At 42.0% G+C, this 23,074-nt stretch overlaps 1 protein-coding gene across 5 annotated transcripts in view; it reads right to left on the reverse strand.

The window, feature by feature from the left end:
- The window catches only part of ACAP2 (ArfGAP with coiled-coil, ankyrin repeat and PH domains 2), a 171,614-nt gene extending 159,391 nt beyond the window's left edge, over nt 1–12,223 (reverse strand). For 2 of the 5 annotated variants that reach the window (XM_071214694.1, XM_071214693.1), the window contains exon 1: nt 11,697–12,041. Coding sequence is in view for 2 of the 5 variants with exons in the window: in XM_004465909.4 (XP_004465966.1) it covers nt 11,697–11,749 (53 nt within the window). In the remaining 3 variants the exon portion in view is untranslated. Of the gene's footprint in view, nt 1–11,353; nt 11,515–11,696 lie in introns of those variants that run through there. The other 3 variants (XM_004465909.4, XM_023590996.3, XM_071214695.1) reach the window with 3 other exon arrangements.
- Between the last annotated feature and the right edge of the window lie 10,851 nt (nt 12,224–23,074).

Genomic DNA, 23,074 nt, shown 5'->3' on the forward strand with positions numbered 1-23,074 from the left:
ACATTGATTGATTTTTTTTTGTTGAACCAGCCTTGCATACCAGGAATAAACTTGGTTGTGATGTTTAAGTCTTTTGATAAGCTGTTGGATTCTATTTGCAAGTATTTTGTTGACAATTTTTGCACCTATGTTCATTAGAAAGACTGGTCTGTAATTTTTTTTCTTGTAGCATCTTTATCTGGCATTGGTATTAGGGTGATGCTGGCTTCATACAATATGTTAGGTAATTTTCCCTCCTCTTCAATTTTTTGGAAGAGTTTAAATAGGATTGGTGTTAATTCTTTTTCAAATTCTTGGTAGAATTCACCTGTGAAGCCATCTGATACAGGACTTTTCTTTGTTGGGAGATTTTTGGTGACTGATTCAATCACTTTAAATGTGATTGGTTTAAGTTCTTTTATTTTTTGTAGCATCAGTGTGGGTTGTTTGTGAATTTCTAGGAATTTGCCCATTTCATCTAGATTATCTAGTTTGCTGGCATACAGTTTCTCTAATATCTTATGATCTTCTTTACTTCTGTCTTGTCAGCTGTAACTTCCTCCCTTTCATTTCTGATTGTATTTATTTCCATCTCCTCCCTTTTTTTCATTGTTAGTCTAGTTTAGGGTTGTCAATTTCATTGATTTTGTCAAAGAACCAGCTTTTGGTTTTGTTGATTTTCTCTACTGTTTTTTTGTTTTCAATTTCATTTATTTCTGCTCTAATCTTTATTCTTTCTTTCCTTCTCCTTCCTTTGGGATTAGTTTGCAGTTGTGTGTTTTTTTCTGAGTTTCTCCAGTTGTTCAGTCAGATCTTTGACTTTGGCTCATTCTTCTTTTTTAATACAGGAATTTAGGGCTATAAATTTCCCTATCAAGACTGTCTATGAGGAAGCAGATATGGCTCAACTGACAGAGCTTCCCACCTACCATATAGGAGGTCCAGGGTTCGATACCCAGGGTCTCCTGGCTTGTGTGGCAAGCTGGCCCACATGGAGTGCTGCCATGCACAAGGAGTGTCACCCTGCAGAGGAGTGGCCCCCATGCAAGGAGCAGTCCCCCGCAGGAGAGCAGAACGCGCAGTAGTGGTGTTGCCCACATGGAGAGCTGACGCAGCAAGATGGTACAACAATATGAGACCCAGTGAACAAGGGAGCTGAGGTGGAGCAAGAGAATGATCACCTCTCTCCCGCTCCAGAAAGTCCCAGGATGGGTTCCCAGAGCCGCCTAATGAGAACACAACAGACACAGAAGAACATGCAGCGAATGGACAGAGAGAGCAGACAATAGAGGTGGGGGGAGGAAGAGAAATAAGGGGAAAAAAAGACTGCCTATGCTATATCCCAAAGTTGTTGTTTTTTTTTAAGATTTATTTATTTATTTATTTATTTATTTCTCTCCCCTTCCTCCCCCACCCCAGTTGTCTGTTCTCTGTGTCTATATGCTGTGTCTTCTTTGTCCACTTCTGTTGTCAGCGGCATGGGAATCTGTGTTTCTTTTTGTTGCGTCATCTTGCTGAGTCAGTTCTCCGTATGTGCGGCACCATTCCTGGGCAGGCTGCACTTTCTTTTGCACTGGGCGGCTCTCCTTACAGGGCACACTCCTTGCGCATGGGGCTCCCCTACGCAGGGGACACCCGTATGGCAGGGCACTCCTGGCGCACATCAGCACTGCTCATGGGCCAGCTCCACACAGGTCAAGGAGGCGGACCTCCCATGTGGTAGACAGACGCCCTAACCACTGGGCCAAGTCCGCCACCCTCCCATAAGTTTTGATAAGTTGTATTCTCATTTCATTTGTCTCATTATATTTACTGATTTCACTTCCAATTTCTTCTTTGACCTACTTATTGAGAATTTACCTCTTTCCTGTCCATTACTGATTTCCAGTTCCACTCCATTATTATCTGAGAAGGTGTTTTGTAAAATTTCCATTTTTTTATATTTATTGAAAACTGCACTGCAACTTAACATGTGGTCTATCCTGAAGAAAGACCAGTGGCACTTGAGAAGAATGTATTACCTGGTGAGTTTGGATGCAGCGTTCTGTATTATGTCTGTTAGATCTACCTCGTTTATCATATTGTTCAAGTTCTGTTTCCTTGCTTATCTTCTGTCTAGTTGTTCTATGTATTGATGTGAGTGGTGTGTTGAAGTCTCCAACAATTATTATAAAGATGTCTATTTCTCCCTTCAGTTTTGCCAGAGTTTGTCTCACGTATTTTGGGGCACCCTGGCTGGGTGCACAGATATTTATGTTATACCTTCCTGGTGAATTGTCCCTTTTATTAATATATAAAGGCCTTCAGTATCTCTTATAATTTTTTTGCATTTAAAGTCTGTTTTGTCTGATATTAGTCTATACCTGCTCTTTTTTCCCCAACTTTTTACTTCCATCTGGTTTGCATCCCTAGGTCTGTTTAGTCTCCTATAAGCAGCATATGGATGGCTCATAATTTTTTATCCATTCTGTCAGCCTGTATCTTTTGATTGGAGAGTTTAATCCATTCTCATTCAATGATATTTCTACAAATGCATTATTGACTTCCAGCATTTTATTCTTGGTTTTCATATGTCATAGCATAATTTTGTCTGGCTTTTTACTCTTTTGGTTATCCTTTTGCTATTCTTTCTTCTATACTCTCCTCCAATCCTCTGTCTGCTGTCTTTTTCTTTCAGGCTCTAAGGCAGTTTGATTCGGTTTATGAATTTCAAAAATAGATACTGGATTATGTTTGTAAACTGATCTGTCCCTCAGGGCATAGTAGAGTATTTTGAATTCAGAGGTTTTCACTTTTACTTGATTAAATAATGATTTGAGACTAGATTGTGCCACATCAATAGGACATTGAGTCCCCGCCAAGAAAGTGCATCACAGAGAAGGGAAGCTGGAGTCCTGACCTGGAGCCCTGGGAAGTAAACACACAGAGGAGCCTGGCTGTGAGGAAAGAGAAGCAAGGCCCAGGAAGAGAGGAACCCTAAGCTCAGAGAGAAGCAAGCCCTCGACAGAGAGGCACCCTGAGACCCGAGAGTAGCAAGCCCCAGGAAGAGAAGAACACAAGAAGCCTGAACTCAGGCAGATGTCAGCAGCAATCTTGCTCCAACATGTGGCAAAAGACTTTGGTGAGGGAAGTAACTTCCGCTTTATGGCCTGGTAACTGTAAGATTCTACTCCAAATAAATACCCTTTATAAAAACCAACCAATTTCTGGTTTTTTACAACAGCACCTCTGTGGCTGACAAATACAGGCTTCCTTTAATATTTCTTGCAACAATAGATAATTTTTTACAAACTCTCAGTTTCTGTTTGTGAATATTTTATATTCATCATCATATTTGAAGGACAATTTTGCTGGATAAAGAATTCTCAGCTGGTAGTTTTTCCTTGTCAGCATCTATATTGTATCCTACCTCTGTCTTCCCATCTCCATGGTTTTTGATGAGAAGTCTGCACTAACTCTTATTGGGCAATTAAGTAATTTTCAGCTATTTCCTCAAATACTCCTCTTCTCCTTCTGGAACTCCCATGATACACATGTCGTTGCACTTCATGTTCTCATTCAACACCCTTCCCATTCTTTTCTTCTTCAGTTTCGCTGTTCTGTCTTCAGTATCTCTTATTCTTTTTTCTATCATTTTAAGTCTACTGTTGTATGCCTCTAATATATGTTTTTCTTTTTCCTTTTTTTTTTTAAGGTATTTGGGTTTGGGGAGTCAACCAGGGACTCAACCACTGAGCCACATTGGCTTCCCTGAGTTGGTTTTTTTCATTTGTTTTGCTTGTCGTTTGTTTTTCTGTTTTTATCAAGAGGTACCAGGAACCAAACCTAAGACTTCCCATTTGAGAGATGTGTGCTCAACCGCTTGAGATACATCTACTTCTTCTATAGTGATTTTGATCTCACCTATCATGTCTTTTATTCCCATGTGCTCTGTTATTTTTCTAAGTCAGGATTTCAAATTCTATTTTGTGCTCACCCAATGTCTTCTTGATACATTTATCTCTTTAGCCATACTGTCTTTCAATTCATTAATTTGATTTTGGTAATTTGTGTGAATCTCATTAATTAGTTGTCTCAAATCCTGTCTCTCTTCTGGGGCTTTGATATATTCCTTTTCTTGGGCCATATCTTCCATTTTCTTAGAAAGTCTCATAATTTTTTCTGATGTCTAGGCATCTAATTAGGGTGTAGTTTACTCAGATGCTCAATTTCTCTCTCTTTTGTAGGGAATTAGTGGCAGGAGGTTGCGTATTACTGCTGTTCTTTGATTCTTGGTTCACCCTGGATCATTAGGATTGTCCATGATAGTTGCTCAAAACTGGGTTTTGGACCCAGTAATGGTTTCCAGACCATTTCCTATGGCCTTGGGGAGGGAGGTTATAAGGGCCAGAAAATGCCTATCTTATTTAAATTTTCTCATGTGTACTTCCTTGGTCTGCCAGCAGATAGCACTCTTTGGCAGCCCTCTCAGTTCAATGCCTCGTCAGAATGTTTTGGTTGTAACACAGACAGGATCAATGTAATTGAGGTTCCTCCCTGGAGTCTAAGAGCCTTGTCATTCAAACTTTCTCAGAAGGAGTTCTCCAGCCTTCCCTGGGAGCCACCTCCATTTTCCCAGGTAGGAAATAGTTCCACTTCCTTCAGTGTCCTCAAAAATCAGTCCTGGTTAGTGGAGAGGGAGATTGGAAGTGTCAGATCTCTTTAGTCCTGAGCTGACTCCCAAGGCAAACAGTGGCACAGCCCCACCCAGCCTGGAAGGGCTCACTGGACACAGCACACCAAATATGTTGGTCAAATACTACATCAGCCTTAGTCTGGGTCCCTCTCTCTCCCCTTTCCTGGGTCAGTGGATCCCTGGGGCCCCCTTTGTCCACAGTCAGTCCAGAGGCCTGAGAATTCAAGTGTCTAGTGTAGGGGAGGGTGCAGACAGTGGCAGCTGCTGGTTTTAACTCACAGTTCTGCCATCCTGATTCTTTTCCTTTGTCCCTCTATCTTCCAGGTGGTATCCAGCCTTCGCCTAGTATCCTAAACCATAGTAGATTTTTTTCCTGGCCGTTTCAGCCTGACCTCTAGCTATTTTTCTGGGAGAGAAAAGTGTCCCATATCTTTCTAGTCTGCCATCTTCCTGGAAGTCAGATTTTCTTCTTGAGTCCGGTTTGGTAGTGTCTGTCTTTCCAGGAATCTAGTCCATTTCATCCAGGTTAATTAATTTATACCATATAATTGTTCAGAGTATTCCCATATAACCCTATATATGTCTGTAAAGTCAGCAGTGATTGGTTCTTTTACATTCCTAAATTTAGCAACTTTTGTCTTTCTTTTTTTCCCTTACTCAGTTTAGCTGAAGGTTTGTCAATTTTGTTGATCTTTTTGAAGAACCAACTTTTTGTTTCACATATTTTCTCTAGTATTTTTCTATTCTCTAATTCATTTATTTCTGTCCTGGTTTTTATTATTTCCTTCCATTTGCTTGCTTTGGGTTTACTTTGCTCTATTTTTCCTTATTTCTTAAATTGTAAGGTTAAATAACTGATTTGAGATCTTTCTTTTCTTAAAATATAAGTGTTTACTGCTATTAATTTTCCTCTAAGTCCTTCTACATCCCATAAGTTTGGTATGTTGTATATTTGTTTTCAAATTGTCTGAAATTTCCTAATTTCCCTTGTGATTTCTACTTCAAACCACTGGCTTTTTAAGGGTATACTGCTTAATTTGGGCATGGATGTGGCTCAAGCAGTTGAATGCCACCTCCCACATGGGAGGTCCCGGGGTTCAGTTCCCAGTGACTCCTGAAAAAACAAAAACAAATAACAAGCAAAACAAACAACAAAACCATGCCTACCATATGGAGGGTCCAGGGTTCAAATCCAGGGCCTCCTGACCCGTGCAGTGAGCTGGCCCACACACAGTGCTGCTGCATGCAAAGAGTGCCGTGGCACACGGGGGGCCCCTGCGTAGGGGAGCTCCACGCACAAGGAGAGATACCCTGTGTGAAAAAAGTGCAGCCCGCCCAGGAGTGGCACCACACACAGAGAGCTGACACAGCATGATGCAACAAAAAAGAGACAGTTTCCCGGTGCCGCCTGACAATGCAAATGGACGCAGAAAAACACACAGAAAATGGACAGACAACGGGGGAGAGAAATAGATAAAATAAATCTTTTAAAATTTTTAATTTAAATTAAAATTTAAAAAAAACAACAACAAGCAAAACAAATGAAAAAACCAACTCCGGGGAGCAGATATGGTTCGGTGGCTGAGCGCTGGCTTCCCACATATAAGGTCCTGGTATCTAAATAAAAAAGTATATATTACTTAATTTCTACAAATTCGTAAATTTTCCAGACTCCCTTGCTATTTATTTCTATTTTCACTCCACTGTGGTCAGATAATATATTTTGTATTATTTTGATCCTTTCTGAATTCATTGGGGCTTGTTTTATGGTCTGTCCTCAAGAATGTTCCATATGTACTTGAGTAGAATGTGAATTTTGTTACAGTTTTATGAAGTGTTTTACAGATGTCTGTTATGGTCTAGCTGGTTTACAGTGTTGTTCAAGTCTTCTATTTCCTTGTAGATCATCTGCCTAGTTTTTCTACCCATTATAGACATCTCCAACACTACAAATGAATTCTCCATTTCTCTCTTCCCATCTGTCAATTTTTGTTTTATGTATTTTGGGGCTCTGTGGTTACATGCATACAAGTTTATACAATTGCTGTATCTTTCTGATGAATTGAGCCTTTTATCAATATGAAATGTCCTTTGTTTCTATTAACAATTTTTGTCATAAAGTCCATTTTATCTGATATTAATTTAGCCATGCCAGCTCTCTTTGACAGACCATATTTATCTTTTTCTATCCTTTTACTTTCAACCTGTTTGTGTCTTTGAATCTAAAGCATGTAAAAGCATATAACTGGATCACTGCTGATAATCAGTTTCATGTAAATAAGGCCAAAATACAAAGATATATCCTCTTCTGAAAGAGAAGAAACTACCTTAAAAACGACAATATTGAAGAAAAGCCAATAAATTTTATTTTTTTTGCCAATAGATTTTAAATGTACAATAACGAGGGGAAACTTGTCCCAACAGCTATCACAGTAGATTCTAAAGTACTGCAACTAAAAAATTGATGATGTCTATATAAGAAGAGAAAATACATCAGTAGGAAAGAATAGATCTAGAAAGCCCACGTATAAATAGAATTTTAAATTGATAATAGTAGCATTTTAAATCCATGGAGAAAGCATAAGTTATTCAATAAAAGGTGTTAGGATAAGTAGCTTCCAATAGAAAGAAAATAAAATTAGATCATCTCCTATATTTAAAACAAACTCCTTGGGGAGCAGATGTAGACTCAGTGGCTGAGCACTTGTTTCCCACATACAAGGTCCTAGGTTCAATCTTAGGTAACTCCTAAAAATAAATAAATAGGGAAACGGATGTGGCTCAACAGACAGAGCATCTGCCTACCATATAGGAGGTCCAGGGTTCAAACCCAGGGCCTCCTGGCCCGTATGGTGTGCTGGCCTATGCGCAGTGCTGATGTGTGCAAGGAGTGCCATGCCACGCAGGGGTGTCCCCCCTCTAGGGGAGCCCCACATGCAAGGAGTGCTCCCCAGAAGGAAGAGCTGCCCCAGGCAAAAAAAGCACACCCCACCCAGGAGTGGCACTGCCCAAACGGGAGAACTGAAGCAGCAAGATTACAGCAAGAGACACAAATTCCCGCTGCCACTGAGAATACAAGCGGAAAAAGAAGAACATAGAGCAGATGAACACAGGAGAGCAGACAATAGGGGGGAGGGCAGAGAAATAAATAAATCTTTTAAAAAATAGATAAATAAATAGTCCAGGTGGATTACAAGATTACAAGAAACTAAAAATTATAAAATGATAGAAAAACATTTTGTAATAATGGGATGGGGAAGACTGTTCTAGGCAATGCAGAAATGTCAGTTTTTAAATTTCCACATGATAAAAGACACCATAAACAAACAACTAATGCAAATTTAATTAATGCAATTAAAGGCTTTGGCTTGAGAGACAGCTTAAGTGGGTCAATTCACTTGGAGGTTCACCACAGCCAACCTCTCAAAATATCCAGTTTGGGATTTTTTTAAACATTGGAAAAATAAGGATAATTTCTACCTCACAAGATATTTTAAAGATTAAATGAAAGATTAGACATAAAAGCATCCCATAAGAGGAATGCCAAATCATAAAAGCCCATGTTTCCCTCTTACCACTCAAGTTGATGTTGCATTAAATGTAGAATTGAGAAGCTGCAATGAGGAATATCACAGCTCCTGTATTTTGGTTCACGATAAAATTACTTTATAATTCCATTCTACCATTTCTGAAATGAAAATGCATTCCCCATCATCCCGTGTAAGGAGCTCCTTAGTTTTCCATGTATAAGCCGGCAGGTTGTTAAGGGTTTATCTGTTCCAATGATGAAAGGAAGGTAAAGTGGCTAAGCATCTAGGATTGGCACCAGTTTAGTAGCAAAACATAACCAATATACACATAACCATATGCCTTTCACCTACTAAAACCTTTCACTCAAAAACTCTTCAAAAAAATAGTAATAACCTAACTTATTGAACAAGGATCATATGTGAAATAGAATCTACAAATGAAAACTCTTCAGAAAGGTACACAGTAAACATTGCTAAAGGATAAAAATTACATATATCAGATAAAGACAAAGGTATTTGAAGCTTACTAACACCAACATTTTTATATTTGAAAACTGTTTCGGGCAAAAATTTTTCAAAATTCAGAAATTTGACTTTTTACTTCAAAACAAAATATTCACTTTCTGAGTGAACCAGAATATGTTTAAATAAAAGCATAATTTTATTTATATAAAAATTTTTGAAATTTCATATAAATTTTTATGAAAATTTAATGAAATTTTAGAGCGCAACTACACATACAATTTCGGGCCCAAATAAGTTCAAATATCTTAAACAAATGTTCTTCAAAATGTAAAATTCCCTCTTAGGGAAAAAAGCCCCCTTAGATACACTTACATTCTTGCAGATTTTTAGATGAACAAGATTTTGATCTTTAAGCTGCTTTTAGTCTTTGTTTAAACAGCTAAAAAGGAAACCCAAATTACACAATGCAATGTGCCCTCCTAACTAAACACAAACAAAAAAAAAAACTAATGGGAATATAAAAGTAACCACTTATTTTATTCAAATTACTAAAGATAATGTTGCAACTGAAACATCCTCCCTTTTCAGCCAGTCTTCCTATTTTCTCATCCCTTTAACAGGAAAATTAGTGTTTAAAGCTTGAGCAGTGAATGTTTTTAGCAAGATTTGCCTTTTTCATTTCTGCAGCATCCAAGGCCAGAATTAAATGCCACAAAATTCATTTGGAAGGAAAATAAAATAGGAATTATTTAAAGGCAGTAAATAGATCAGGACACTACAATATTACTTAGTTCAGTTCCCTTGCTATCAGAAAAAAATGCCTTCACAAATTTTATATTTTGATATGAAAGTTGCAATAATCACCCATAACATACACGATATTCTTGAAAGTCAAGCTTTTCTTATATATAAAGTATGTCAATAAAAAGACTATTCTGAAATGTTCTTTTCAAATGTCACACAAATCTACAAAGTAAAAGGATTACATAAAACTAAAAATTAGGAATGTGAATGCGACTTTATTTCTTCCCTCTATAGGAAATCTAACCTAGTCCCAAAAAATGTATACAAGATTTTGGAGTTCTTGGAATCTTATAATCTCTTCCCAATTTACAGCAAACAATAATTGGAATACTTGGAAACAACTCTTTAAAATTTTCTAATATCTTAATTAAAATGGAGTCGATATTACATTCAAGTTTAACAAAATTTCACTATAGTACTCTATACAACTTTATCAGTATTTTATTGATCTTCTTTTCCCCCTTATTTTACATTCAAAGAATCCCTTATTTCAAAGACATCACATGGTTCATGTTCTAACACCAGAGGCTAAGAATATTTCCAAATCACTTTGCTCAAGTTGTTTTTTAAAAAATAAAACTTAAAATGTGGAACAAATGAGCACAAAGTCACATTCTCTAAGAGGAAAATGACATGATTACTTCATTAGAAAATAAATAGCTGAATCACATTAATAAAAATTTCACAAAAAGCAGAAGTTTCTAAAGCACATTTTAAAAATTACTTAATTTAACACACCATCCAGGAAGCTAACCTACAAGGCTGTCCTAGACAACCCATCTGTGTCTCCGTGGAGTCACGCAAAACATAAGAAAATACGTTTCAAAAACCAATAGTAACAATGGCAATAAACCAGGTGCAATTTTTTTTACAGGCAATACCTCGAACTTCCAAATAAATTTAACACAAAAAAAAGACAAAAAGTGTTTCTTAATTTTCTCCCAAAAGTAGGAGTTTCTTAGTTTTACAATTCTTTTTCTTGTGTTCACTAAAAGGAGAATGGGAAATTAAATCAACAGTGATAAGGAGAACAGTTGGTTCGTTCGCTTGCAGAGGATGCAAGAATTCACAAACCAGGCTTGGCCTAGAGATCAGCGGGCATGCACAATTCTCAGGGGAAGAAGCTTTCAAGAAATGTAACCACGCAACGGGAAGTTTTATGACTTTTTTTTTTAAGGCTTAAGGACAGCCATACATATATCACACTGTAAAATATAACCTAGAAAAACGCCATTCTTAAAGACAAAACAAGAGTTTCCTACAATGCCTGAAACGGAAAGAGCATGTACTCGGGGAACCCTCAGGGACTGACGCCTCCCACAATGAAAGAAGGACAACCCATGTGAATCAGTGCCACCACGTCCGTGTATGTGGCAGATCCACTGGGAGCATCCGACTGCGATCCGGCGCCCTCCGGAGCCGAGGCTGCTGGAAGAGGAACCCAAAAGCAATCTTCAAACCCCTCCTACTTCCGTTCTCAAAACAGAAATGCGCTGCTTCTCCCAGACCTCATTCCTCAGCCCCACAACCTCTCGACAGCCATCTCCAAAGTGCTTAAGGGGAAAGAAAAGCAGAGTAATGGAAGAGGGTCGATAAAACGCGGTTGATCAAAGCTCTCCCACCCCGACTCCGGTACAAATCGACCGCCAGCGCCCTCCTAAGAGGCCCTCTGGCAGGGGACACGGAAGCAGCAGAAGTCGAGTCCAGTTCGCCCCTACTTCTCCCTCCCCGAGGTAAACGAGAGGAAAAGCGCATGGAGGAACCAAGTGAACTGAGAGACGGTATCCCTGAAAGCTCCCCCAGCGAGGCGGAGGGAGAGGGGGGTGGGAACGAAGGGGCGGAAGGAAGCGGAAAGGATGAGCAGCAAGAAGAGGGCGCAGACGACGGCGCGCGCCCGTACAAGCTCTGAGTCTTCGAGGAGGAGGCTGCACCCCATTTTCTCGGGACGGGAGCGGGCGCGACGTCCTCTAGGGAGCTCCGCCCGGGGCAGAGGGTGAGGAAGGTGCCTGTGGAGGCACCACCTCCCTCGCCACCACAGCCTCGCCCCCTCGGGCCGGGTCTGTAGGGGGCTCCAGCGCCCCGGCCGGGTCGGAAGCGGTAGCAACGGCCGCTCGCCCCGTCGGAAGGCGCGGGCGGCGGGGTGCTCGGCCGGCTCCGCGGGGTCGGCTTGCACGCCCCCACCGCCGGGGGAGAAGCCGCTGCCGAGTGGGGCCGGCCCTGCGCCGGGCGACCGTGTCGATTACCTGAAGCGGGGCGAGTCCTTCAGACACTCTTCGAAATCCACAGTCATCTTCATCCTGCCGCCGCCTCGCCTGGCAGTCGGCGCTGGAAGAGCCGAGGGAGCTGAGGAAGCGACCGCGCTGGGGACCCGGACGGCTAAGGCGGGCGCACGGCGGGGGGCACGGCCAGGGCTAGCGCTGCACCGAGCTGCGGAGGGCGCCTCGTCCGCCGGTCATAGCAGCCGTGAAGGTGGCGGCGGCAGCGACGGCTCGTCAGGCCCGAGTCCGGCCCCTCTTCCTCCCGCCCCTAGCAGAGCACCGGCCCCAGTGAAACGGCCTGGGAGTGACAGCCGCCGCCGCGAACCCGTCGGCCAGTGGGCGGGGCTTCCGGCCGCGCCGCCTGCGGGCGCTCGGGCAACGCGCCTGAGTGACTGTAGACGGAGCCGGTGAGCAGCGCGACCGTGGGCGCCTCCTTGACAAAGCCGTCTCCGAGGCCAACCAGGATGCACGGGCGTCGTTGGACAGAACGCCCGGATTCCTGTGAGGTCGGCAGCTGAGGCTCCTCGGGAAGGAAGTCACGTGACAGTGCGCCGCGCTTCCCTCGGAGTCCCCGCCTCTTCTCCCTCTTCCCCAGCCCCTCCCTGCTGAACCGCCAGCGCGGAGGAGCCACCTTCTGCAGGTCTGCGGGAGTGTTGCTCTTTTAAAGCAGCTTTGGCAGAAATCTGAAGCAGTGGGCACAGAAATTATAAAAAGAAGAGATATGCTAAACTGCTACCTTTCAGTTTAGAAAAACTGAGGTCCGGAGAGAAGCGAGAGTAACTTTAATGATAAAGTCCTTTCACATCTGGGTCCATCGCTTAATAATTTGGAAATTGCTCCCACGTACATCATTTCATACAACTAGAGATCACTTCCTGAAGCAGGTGGTGTTTAGCATGGGTATGGAAAGATAGGAAGGATATATACAGGCATGAGAGGTTGGGCTTTGGTTAGCTGTCCAAACTATAAGACATATCTCCTCAGTGACACTCTTCTCCCAGTAGCTTTCATCTTCTCTAAGATGATAGGGTCAGGAAGTGGATTTGGCCCAGTGGATAGAGCCTACCACATGGGAAGTCCAAGGTTCAAACCCAGGGCCTCCTGACTTGTGTGATGAGCTGGCCCACACGCAGCGCTGATACACATAAGGAGTGCTGTGCTGTACAGGGGTGTGTCCCGCATAGGGGAACCCCATGCACAAGGAGTTTGTGCCATAAGGAGAGCCGCCCCAGGGCAAAAAAAATTGCAGCTTGCCCAGGAGTGGGGCCATACATACGGAGAGCTGACGCAGCAAGATGACTCAACAAAAAGAGACACAGAGTCTCGGTGCCACTGAGAAGAATACAAGCGGACCCAGAAGAACACACAGCAAATGGACACAGAGCAGACAGCTGGGGGGGGGGGGGGGCGGGAGAAATAAATAAAAAATAAATAATCTTTTTTAAAAAGATGATACGGTTATGAGGATCGGGAACACTATAACCCACCCTGCAACACTTACTCTGTGATTCACAATTTTTCAAGGAGCACTTTAAGATAGTCATCTGATCTTCCCATTAATCCTATGAGGCAAGTGTGTTCCATACGCCTTGATTTTGAGATGCCATTGATTGATAAAAGTACTATGAATACATTATGTTTAAATGTACACTTTTTAAACCAACCTAAAAAGGTATTGGCTCCCCTTAAACATGCATTGATCGGGTGTTCTAACAGCATAGTGACTCAGAGTCTAGAGGTAAACTTCCTAGATATAACCCCTAGCTCCCCCACTGTATTATGAATATAACATCACTGATCTCATAGAGTTGTCTTGAGACTGAAATAAGTATGACTTGTAATGGTACTTAGAACATTGCTTGCTACATAGTAATCATTCAATAAATTGTGGCTATTATCATAATTGTACCACTTTCTTCTTCAGTACCATAATCAAAGGTTAAATCTAAGCCCTCTCACTTTCACTGTCTAAAATCTGATATAAACCTTTTGACCATCTGGGTAAGTGTAGTATCATGATGGCATGCTGTTTTCATAAGCTATATCTTGATCATTTTACTACCTTTAGAAATTAGTATAATTTTGAGACATTTCAAAGAATATATAAGTGTTATATATGGTTCTTCTTTGGTTACAAAGTTAGTTTCTTTTTAAAATTGATTTGCATATTCCTGAAATCTACTCAGCTTCTTTTAATATCTGGAAACTATTGACTGATAACTATTTATTATCCTCAGACACTTTGGTTATTGGTTGGTCAGGCCAACCTGTTCTAGCTCAGAACTTTTATGTTAAATTTACCTACAGAGTTGGCAAATTGCTATTTTACTCACTTGAATTCCTGACGCATGACAAGTACCTGACAATCTGGGTTCACAATAATTTATCATTTCAGTGTTCCATAACAGTGTAGCCTTTTGGAAGACACCTAAAGTAACATTTTGGGGTTCAAATTAAAATTCAACTGCTTGGCACCGTCAATACAAATAACTAAGCTAATTATGTGATGAATGTCTTCCTTCTCTGGATGACAAAATTTACATATACCCTGTTAGTGACATAATGCTGTCACAATTTTTCTTCTGTGCCTTGTGGTAAAGCAAGCATTGGGGGTGGGACGGGGGGTTGGGGTTGACTTTTATAAACTGGATGTAAAGGGGTAAAAGCTTACAGTTCCAAGGCTGTGAAATATCAAAGTCAAGGCACCATCAGAGATGCTTTCTCACCAAAGTCAGCTAATGTTGATCTTGTTGACTGTTCACATGGCAAATCAAGATGGCCACTGATCTCTGCCGAGGTCTCTGCCTTCTCCACCAGGCTCACCCTCGCTTGGAGCCCAGCTCTCAGAGCCCAACTCCTGGAGCTTAGCTGTGAGCAACCAGGCATAGGACTTGTCTCTTTCCAGGTCTCCTCTACCTGTCTCAGTTCCTCTGCTTTCTTCTCGAGTTCGGCAGGATCAAATAAGTTGGCTTCCTTTATCTGTGTCTGTCTATGTGTCTCCATTTAGATCAGACCCAGCCAGAGGGCAGAGACCCAAGCTGGCTCAGGCCTCACTGACATAGTCCAATCAAAAGCCCTAAATTGATCTTATCAAGCAATCTAATTAAAAAACCCTTGGCTGAATTTAATGCAACCAAAAGGTATCACACCCACAATAATAGATTAGTTTAAAAACATCTTTTTGGGATTCATAAAAGAGCTTCAAACTGCCATAATTCACCCTCTGAATCCCAAAAAGACATGTTCTTTCCATATGCAAAATACATTCGTTCTATCACAATATTTCAAAAAGACATAAACCATTTCAGTAGCAATGCTAAGTACAAAATCTCAACAACAACAACAAAAACCAGTTATAGGCATCCAGTGTGTCTTGGGGCAACATTCCTCTCTGGCTGTAGATCTGTGAAACTTACAAAACAAGTTATCTGCTTCCAATATACAAAGGAGAGACAGACATGGAATAAACATTTGCATTACCATAAGGAGAGATTGGGAGGGAAACAGGTGAGGAAGTCTCCAACAGTTCCAAAAACCTGCAGGGCATGCTTTATTAGATTTCAAAGTCTGAGAGTCATCCTTAGAATGTGTTCTTCTCCTTGGGGCCTCATGGGTGCCCACCCCTTCCATGGACTTGCCCAAAGGCCATTTTCTTGGTTCCACCCTCATCAAGCACCTGGTGGCTACCAAGCTCTAGAACTCACCCTCTAAGAACTTTTGGGTGACAGGCACACCCCTTAGTACAATGGGGTGGCAGCAACATTAATCTGATCTCTGCATACAGGCCCAACCCCCTCTGAATATTAGGTTGGTAAACTAATTCTCTCTAATCTATGGAGAATAGGTTCAGCCCCTCAGAATAGTGGGATGGCAACCTAACTCTTCCCAAACACCATGGACTGCACTACACCCTCTCTATGGCCTGGGGCGGCAAAACTCTCCCGGAACAACAGGCTGGAACAAGCCCCCTCTTCAAATTCCAGGGCAAATTCACCCTCTGCACACACATGGGTGGGGGGCCTCTGTTGGCCTGAGGAAATGTCTTAATTCCAGACCTTAACTTCCATGGTTTTCCTCTTGAAGTTGTTTTCCCTTTTATCTCTCCCCTCCCTGTCCCTTTTAGTCCAGATTGACAGTAGTTTTGTTCATACAAATCTCACAAATAGCTCATCGGTTTCGCATGCAGTTCGCAGGAGTCCAAGCTGTCAGACAGTAAGACTTTCCACAAGTCCTTCCAGAATAACTGCATTTCTAATCCTGATTTACAAGTTTCAGATTTAATTAAGTCCTCACATGAGGCATTATTCTCCAGAGGCTTGTTTTCCAGAAACTTGGGATTTCCAAAATCATCAACCTCTGGTTTCTTAGTGCCCAACAGTTTAGTTCTCGGTTCATCTCTTTCCTCTCACCTTTTGCTATAAGCTTCAAGGAAAAGCCAGGCCATATTTTCCACATTTAGTTTGAAAATCTCCTCAGCTAAATGTCCTAGCTCATAATTTTCAAATTCTACTTTCCATCTAACATCAGGAGTCAATCTTGCCAAGTACTCTGCCACTTTAAAGCAAGGATTGGGGAAGTAGATGTGGCTCAGGAGACCGGGCTCCCACCTACCACATGAGAGGGCACTGGTTCAGATCCTGGTGCCTCCTAAAGAAGAGAGCAAGCTGGTGTGACAGGCAGGCAAAGCAAGCTGACACAACAAGATGACACAACAAGGGACACAAAGAGGAAAAACATGATGAGAGACTCAACAAAGCAGGGAACAGAGGTGGCTCAAGCAATTAGGCACCTCACTCCCACATCAGAGGTTCCAGGCTCAGCTCCTGGTGCCTCCTAAAGAAGCTAGGAAGACAAACAGACATAGCATGTGATAAACAACAAGGGGGTGGGGAGAAATAAACAAATAAAGTGAATCTTAAAAAAAAAAAGAAAGGTTGCCTTTCTCTAGTTTCCAATAATTATTTCATCATTTTCTTCTAAGGCCTCATCAGAAATAACTTTAGCATCCATATTCCTACCAACAGTCTCTTCAGAGCAATATAGGTCTTTTCTATCAAGCATTTCACAATTCCTCCAAAAAAATATCCTTAACCCATTTATAAAACTGTTCCAACATTTTTGGTAATTGCAATCAGCATGGCCCACTGTCTCAGTACCAATTTCTGTTTTAGTTTGCCAAAGGCTGCTGATGCAAAGTTCCAAAAATGTGTTGGCTTTTATAAAGAGAATTTATTTGGATGAAAGCTTACAGTTTGGAGGCCATGAACTACCCAAGTCAAGGCATGTGGCAAATCAAGATGGCCACTGATCTCTGCCGAGGTCTCTGCCTTCTCCACCAGGCTCACCCTCGCTTGGAGCCCAGCTCTCAGAGCCCAACTCCTGGAGCTTAGCTGTGAGCAACCAGGCATAGGACTTGTCTCTTTCCAGGTCTCCTCTACCTGTCTCAGTTGCTCTGCTTTCTTCTCGAATTCAGTCTACAAACTATCAGGCATATGACTCATCTCTCCCCGGGCCTCAGCTCTATGAGCCTCTTCGGGGCTGCTTTCTTTGCAGCTCAGCTGTGGGTGGTCCTCACATGGCAGGATCAAATATGGTGACTTCCATTTTCTGTGTCTCCATTTAGATCAGACCCAGCCAGAGGGCAGAGACCCAAGCTGGCTCAGGCTTCATTGATATAGTCCAATCAAAAGCCCTAAATCGATCTCATCAAGTAATCCAATCAAAGAACCCTCAACTAGGTCAACTCAGACCAGCAGAATATCTCAGCCTACATGTAATATCAGGTGTTAAAAACTGCTTTATGACTTCAGATAAAAGGGGAAAATGGAAAGGACAAATGAGTTTAGATGGCTATGAATCTCCAAAAAAGAGTCAGGAAGTCATCACAGGGGTAATGCTTATGCATACCTCAGCAGGGTCCCAGAGACAAAGTAGCTAGAAGCCCAGGTACTGGTGCTTCTGAGGGCTACAGAGACCCACAGGTTCTACGGTCATGGAAGATGGCTCTGGAGTTCAGTGCCAGGTCAGTTGGCCCTACTTTGGAGTTTGTGTTTCTGAGTGTGATGGAGTTGGACTCAGATGTGACCTTTCCAAACATGCCTCTTCTATTACTTTTACCAGACCTGTGGTTGATGCTGGGGTTGGTGTATACTCAGAAGACCTGAATTTCTGGACTGCCCATGTGACAGCCAGGCCCTGAGCCTCAGCAGACTTTCATCTCCTACCATCTGGTTTATTGGACTTACCCTGGCCATCTAACAGGGAGGTAAAGAAGGTCAACCACCACACCAGGGAGCCAAGAGTGCCTACAACTGCAAGCAGGAGAATTGCATCCATCATCCATGTGGAATCTAAGAGTGCGCATAACCATCCCAGGGTCCACACAGGATGGAGGAATAGAGTATGGATTAGAGTGGACTTACTGATATTCTACTATGGATCTATTGTGATTAGTAATGGAAGAAATTGTAGCATTGATATGGAGAAAGTGGCCATGGTACCTGCTGAGGGTAGGGAGAGGGAAGAAGAGATATGACGTGGGGGCATTTTCGGATTTGGAGTTGTCCTGGGTGGTACTGCAGGGACCGATGCTGGACACTGTATGTCCTGCCATGGTCTGCTGGGTGGACTGGGGGAGAGTGTAAACTACAATGTAAACCACTATCCATGTAGTGCAGCAGTATTCCAAAATGTACTCACCAAATGCAATGAATGTGCCACAATGATGAAAGAGGTTGTTGATGTGGGAGGAGTGGGGTGAGGGGGGTGGGGGGTATATGGGGACCTCATATTTTTTTAATGTAACATTTTAAAAAAATAATAAAGAAAAAAAAAACCCTCAACTGAATTTAATGCAACCAAGGGGTATCACACAAGAATAGATTAGTTTAAAAAATACAAAAAATACAATTAAAAAATAAAATAAAAATTGTTTTAACATGAAAAAATAAAAAATAAAAACATTGTCTTTTTGGGATTTATAGAAAAACTTCACATTGCCACAGGAGGTCAATTATAATATATGTTAAGAAACATTACAAGTGGGGTAGGATGGAGTCAGTGGATCTTAGAATGGAAGAAATAGAATATTCTTACATCTTACAATAATGGAAACCAAAGCTCCAAGATATAAAAATAACTTGTTGGGTCACTCAGGTCAAACATAGGCCCCATGAGGCCAGATTCTGTCTTGAAATGGACTGCCTTCCCCTTATGAATTCTGTGGCCCTGCCTTTGCAGTTGTGGCTATGTCTGCCTACAAAGCATTTCCCTTTCACCTTCTCCTTAAAATGCAGCTCAAATGCCATCTATTTCAAGAAGCTTTCTCTGTTTGCTGAAATACGGAACTCACTTGGCAACATACAACCAAAGCTAGTTATCAGATCCAGCCTATACTCCTAAACAATATAAATTATTGACATTTAAATATTCACAAATATCATCTCCCCAGACTTCTTAGTCCCTTTCTCCAAACTTTCTGGAACCCTAGACATCCATAGTAATTCTCAGCACGCTTCTGCTTTCCTCTGAGTATATTTTTGACCATACATCCTCATAAGCAAAGTTTGTTTGTTCTTTCCTGCCAGGTCCTCCTGAGCCAGGGTACATAGTCAACAAGAGCCTAACTCTTGAGTACAACATGAAGACATTTTATATTCCCCCTTCATGAAAGAATTTCTCATTATTTGAGGCTTTATGTCATCTAGTCATACCATTATCTTACTTTTCTTACTGCTGTTATCCACTAGTTTCCTAGTAAATTTCTGCCTTAGCCTGGCTAATTGCATTGCAAATGGTATCAAGAAAAGGGAGTTGTTTTAAGGGTAACTTACCATGGGCAGGCACAGGAACTGGGAAGCTCAGGAACCCAGTCAACTCTGGAAAATTATTTCCCTCTCTTGGCCATTGTATCCTCTTTCTCTTCTACTTCTCCATCCCTGCCAAATTTCTCTGCTCTTTTATGGTTTCTGTTTCCCCTGGACCTGACTTGCATATAATCCATGATTTCTACTAGCTCTTTCTTTTTTTTAATTTAACTTAATTTTTTTATTATCTTTTTTTGAAAGTTAATAGATCACACAAAACATTACATTAAAAAACATAAGAGGTTCCCATATACCCCACTCCCCACCCCCTTACCCCCATCTAGTGGTTCCTTCTAAAAGTTAGTCATCAGATGGTTACTGGGATCAAGCATGTAATGTACACGAGTGAAGCTGGCCAAGTATAAGAAGTATGGCATGGTGGGGGCTGTGGTGAAGGGGAAAATATGTGCCCTATATATTGCCAGCTTCACTTGGTTTTGCAAGACAGGGACCTTCAGGTATTTATGGGAGAAGCCATATAGCCAAATTTTATTGGAAAATCTCCCAATTTCCAAATGTTGGTGTAGCAGTTTGACATAGTTATGAATTTCAAAAATAGATATGGGATTATGTTTGTAAACTGGTCTGAACCTGGGCATGATTAAGTTATGAGTAGGGCTTTGATTGGGCCACGTCATTAGGACATTGAGCCCCCACCCCTTGGTGGGTGGGGATCACAGATAAAAGGCATAGTGAGTTGGGGATTTCTGATGTTGGAGTCTGATGCTAAAGTCTTAAGCTGGAGCACCAAGAAGTCAGCACGCAGAGGAAAGAGAAGGAAGCCCCAGGAAGAGAGGATCTGGACCAAGAGAACACAGAGGAATAGAGACAGCTTCTTAGACACGGCAGAAACCCCAACAAGAGAGACAGAGTTGTTCACCTGATAGTCTACAGCTGACCTTGTAGAAAAGACAGAGTTGCTGAGCCCAGAGAAACCCAGGAAGCCTGAACCCTTGCAGACGTCGGGAGCCATCTTGCTCCAACCTGTGAAAATAGACTTTGGTGAGGGAAGTAACTTATGCTTTATGGCCTGGTATCTGTAAGCTCCTACCCCAAATCAATACCCTTTATAAAAACCAACCAATTTCTGGTATTTTTGCATCAGCACCCCTTTGACTGACTAATGCAGTTGGAAACCCTTTCAAAATATTACAAAATATTGCTCAGGCCACAAAAAATTTTAGGGCCACTCTGCAACCTCTGCTCTGTATTTCTTGACAGTTCTTAATATTTCCTTTCAACCTGTGCTCCTGATGCTAATCATTTTGATCTGTTTCCCAATTCCCAGACCCAGAAGAAAATCATATTAGCCCAGCTCAGCCTTTCATGCCAGGCCCCAGAGACCATGGGTCTCTGGCAAGCCTATAGAGCGGAGTTTCTTAACCTTTTTTGTTCCATGGACCCCTTTGCCAGTCAGGTGAAAACCATATACCCCTTATTAAGTCCACACTATACTGTGTGTATCACACCCACACCAACACATCCGCACAAGAATAATGTGTTTTTTTAAAAATTTCAATTCAAGCTCACGGACCCTTTGTTAAGAACCCCCACTACAGAGGGATGGCATTAATAGACTTAATCACTTGTACAGGAGGAAGCTGGGGTGAAGCTAAGAGGTGCAGGACAGTGGACCAATGGGCAAGGCTGTTTCCTTAAAAGAGGATATTGATTGACAGGCACCTTAAAGCTAAGCTAGTAAATTTTTTTCACATTCATCCAGGACTTTGGCCCCTGACTCACAGTTATCCATACAAATGCTTACCATCAGCTACAGTGATTTCAACATTCACTCATTCTTTCATTCAAAATATTGATTGAACATATCCTCTGGCCAGACCCTGTGATGGCCTCTGAGATTTTTAGGTGAAATAAACAGGTTTTTTTGGTGTGTTTGTTTTTTGTTCTTTTCCCATCTAGAGCTTTCAGACTAGAGGGGCAGGAAGACAATCATAATAACATATGGTAAGTTCTGTGCCAGGAATATGCATGCACAGAGTACCCCTGATACTCTGAGAGTCATTTCTCCTGAGAAAGGAAATAGGGATTCTCCTATCTCTGCAGATCTAAGAAATCTAGACCTTTAGTCACAAGGAACTATATGACTAAAGCACAGCAACAAGTAAAAAATCTACACTTGGTCTTCAGAAGCACAATAGCCAGAGTACTTGTCTGCCTTGCTAGGGAATATGTATCTTAAGGCAATGGGAAACCATTGGAAGAATTTAAACCTGAGACTGGCATGATGCAATTTGCATTTTAAAGGAGAAAAGGTCAAGAAGGTGAGGACTATTAGAACTGAGACTAAATGCTGTAAGTAACCTTGAGGTTTTCAAGCAAAGCAATTGAGACAGAAATATTTAGGAAATAAAATTGAAAAGACGGAATTGTAAGGGAGGAGGAAAAGACTAAGCTCCTAAAGTGGCCCCAGGTGAGGCGGGTTAGTACAAGGTAATGGAGAAGACGACCCACAACGTGGCCGGCAGACAACGTGGCTGTAAGACCTTGCTGGGACCTTGAGTTTAACACTGAGGTCCCAGCTCTCTTTCCGGGACCTCCCCTTGGCCCCAGATATTCCAAAAAGGTCTCACCATTGGCCCCTACCATAGGTGGGATAACCAATACCCCCTGGGGCCCATCCCCTTATTATTAGCAAGGGGGGTAGAATAATCAACAGTTTAAAAGGTAATCACACAAGGCAGAGCTCGCCCTCTTTACCTAGAGGGGCCTGCACCAAATCTTGGTGTGTATTTCCATCTTTCTCTCCCATTTCTCAGCAAGCACTGTTTTTTCCCTCTTTTCCCAATTAAATTCTTTTTATTGGCCTAACTAAACTGGTGTGTTCTTTTATGCATCATAGCCAAGAACCTAGGGGAATCCAAAGCTTTGCTGTCTTTACAGGTTTCTGATTTGGATGATAGGTGGGAGGTGGTGCCATTCACAGAGAGAAGAAAGTTTATCTCTTTGTCTCAAAATGTGTCACTTCAGAAAATCCTTCAAAGCTCCCACCTTAAACCTCCCCTCACCCAGAACATTACATGCACAAGCTCACTTGGTACATTCCTTTGAAACTCCTACTTACCCACCAAAGACTCTTTATCTCCCAGAGTGCGTGGTATCCGCCGTGTCTTGCCTTCCCATCCATTGCTTCAACAGCTCTCTTTATAGTACCTTCAGACCTCTCCCTGGCAGCTTCACACACCCAGTTGTGGGTCAGTTCAAACATTCTCCTGGTTGCGGAGCAAAACTTGAGACAATTACTAGAAACACTTTATATCTTAAAGCAATGGGAAGCCATTGGAAAATTTAAGCAGGGAAGTGATATGATGATCTGATTGGCACTTTAACGGGAATGGGTAGGCAAGGAAGTAGAGACTTTTAGGCTGAGACTAACTGCAGTAATACAAGACCTTGACCACCACATACTTTCAACTACTGTACTAGTCTGTCTTTGCATTATTTATCTGTGAGCAGATCCCTAGCACAATGGCTGCTTCC

The sequence above is a fragment of the Dasypus novemcinctus genome, chromosome 4 (genome assembly GCF_030445035.2).
Source record: "Dasypus novemcinctus isolate mDasNov1 chromosome 4, mDasNov1.1.hap2, whole genome shotgun sequence".
In the NCBI taxonomy this organism is placed as follows: domain Eukaryota; kingdom Metazoa; phylum Chordata; class Mammalia; order Cingulata; family Dasypodidae; genus Dasypus; species Dasypus novemcinctus.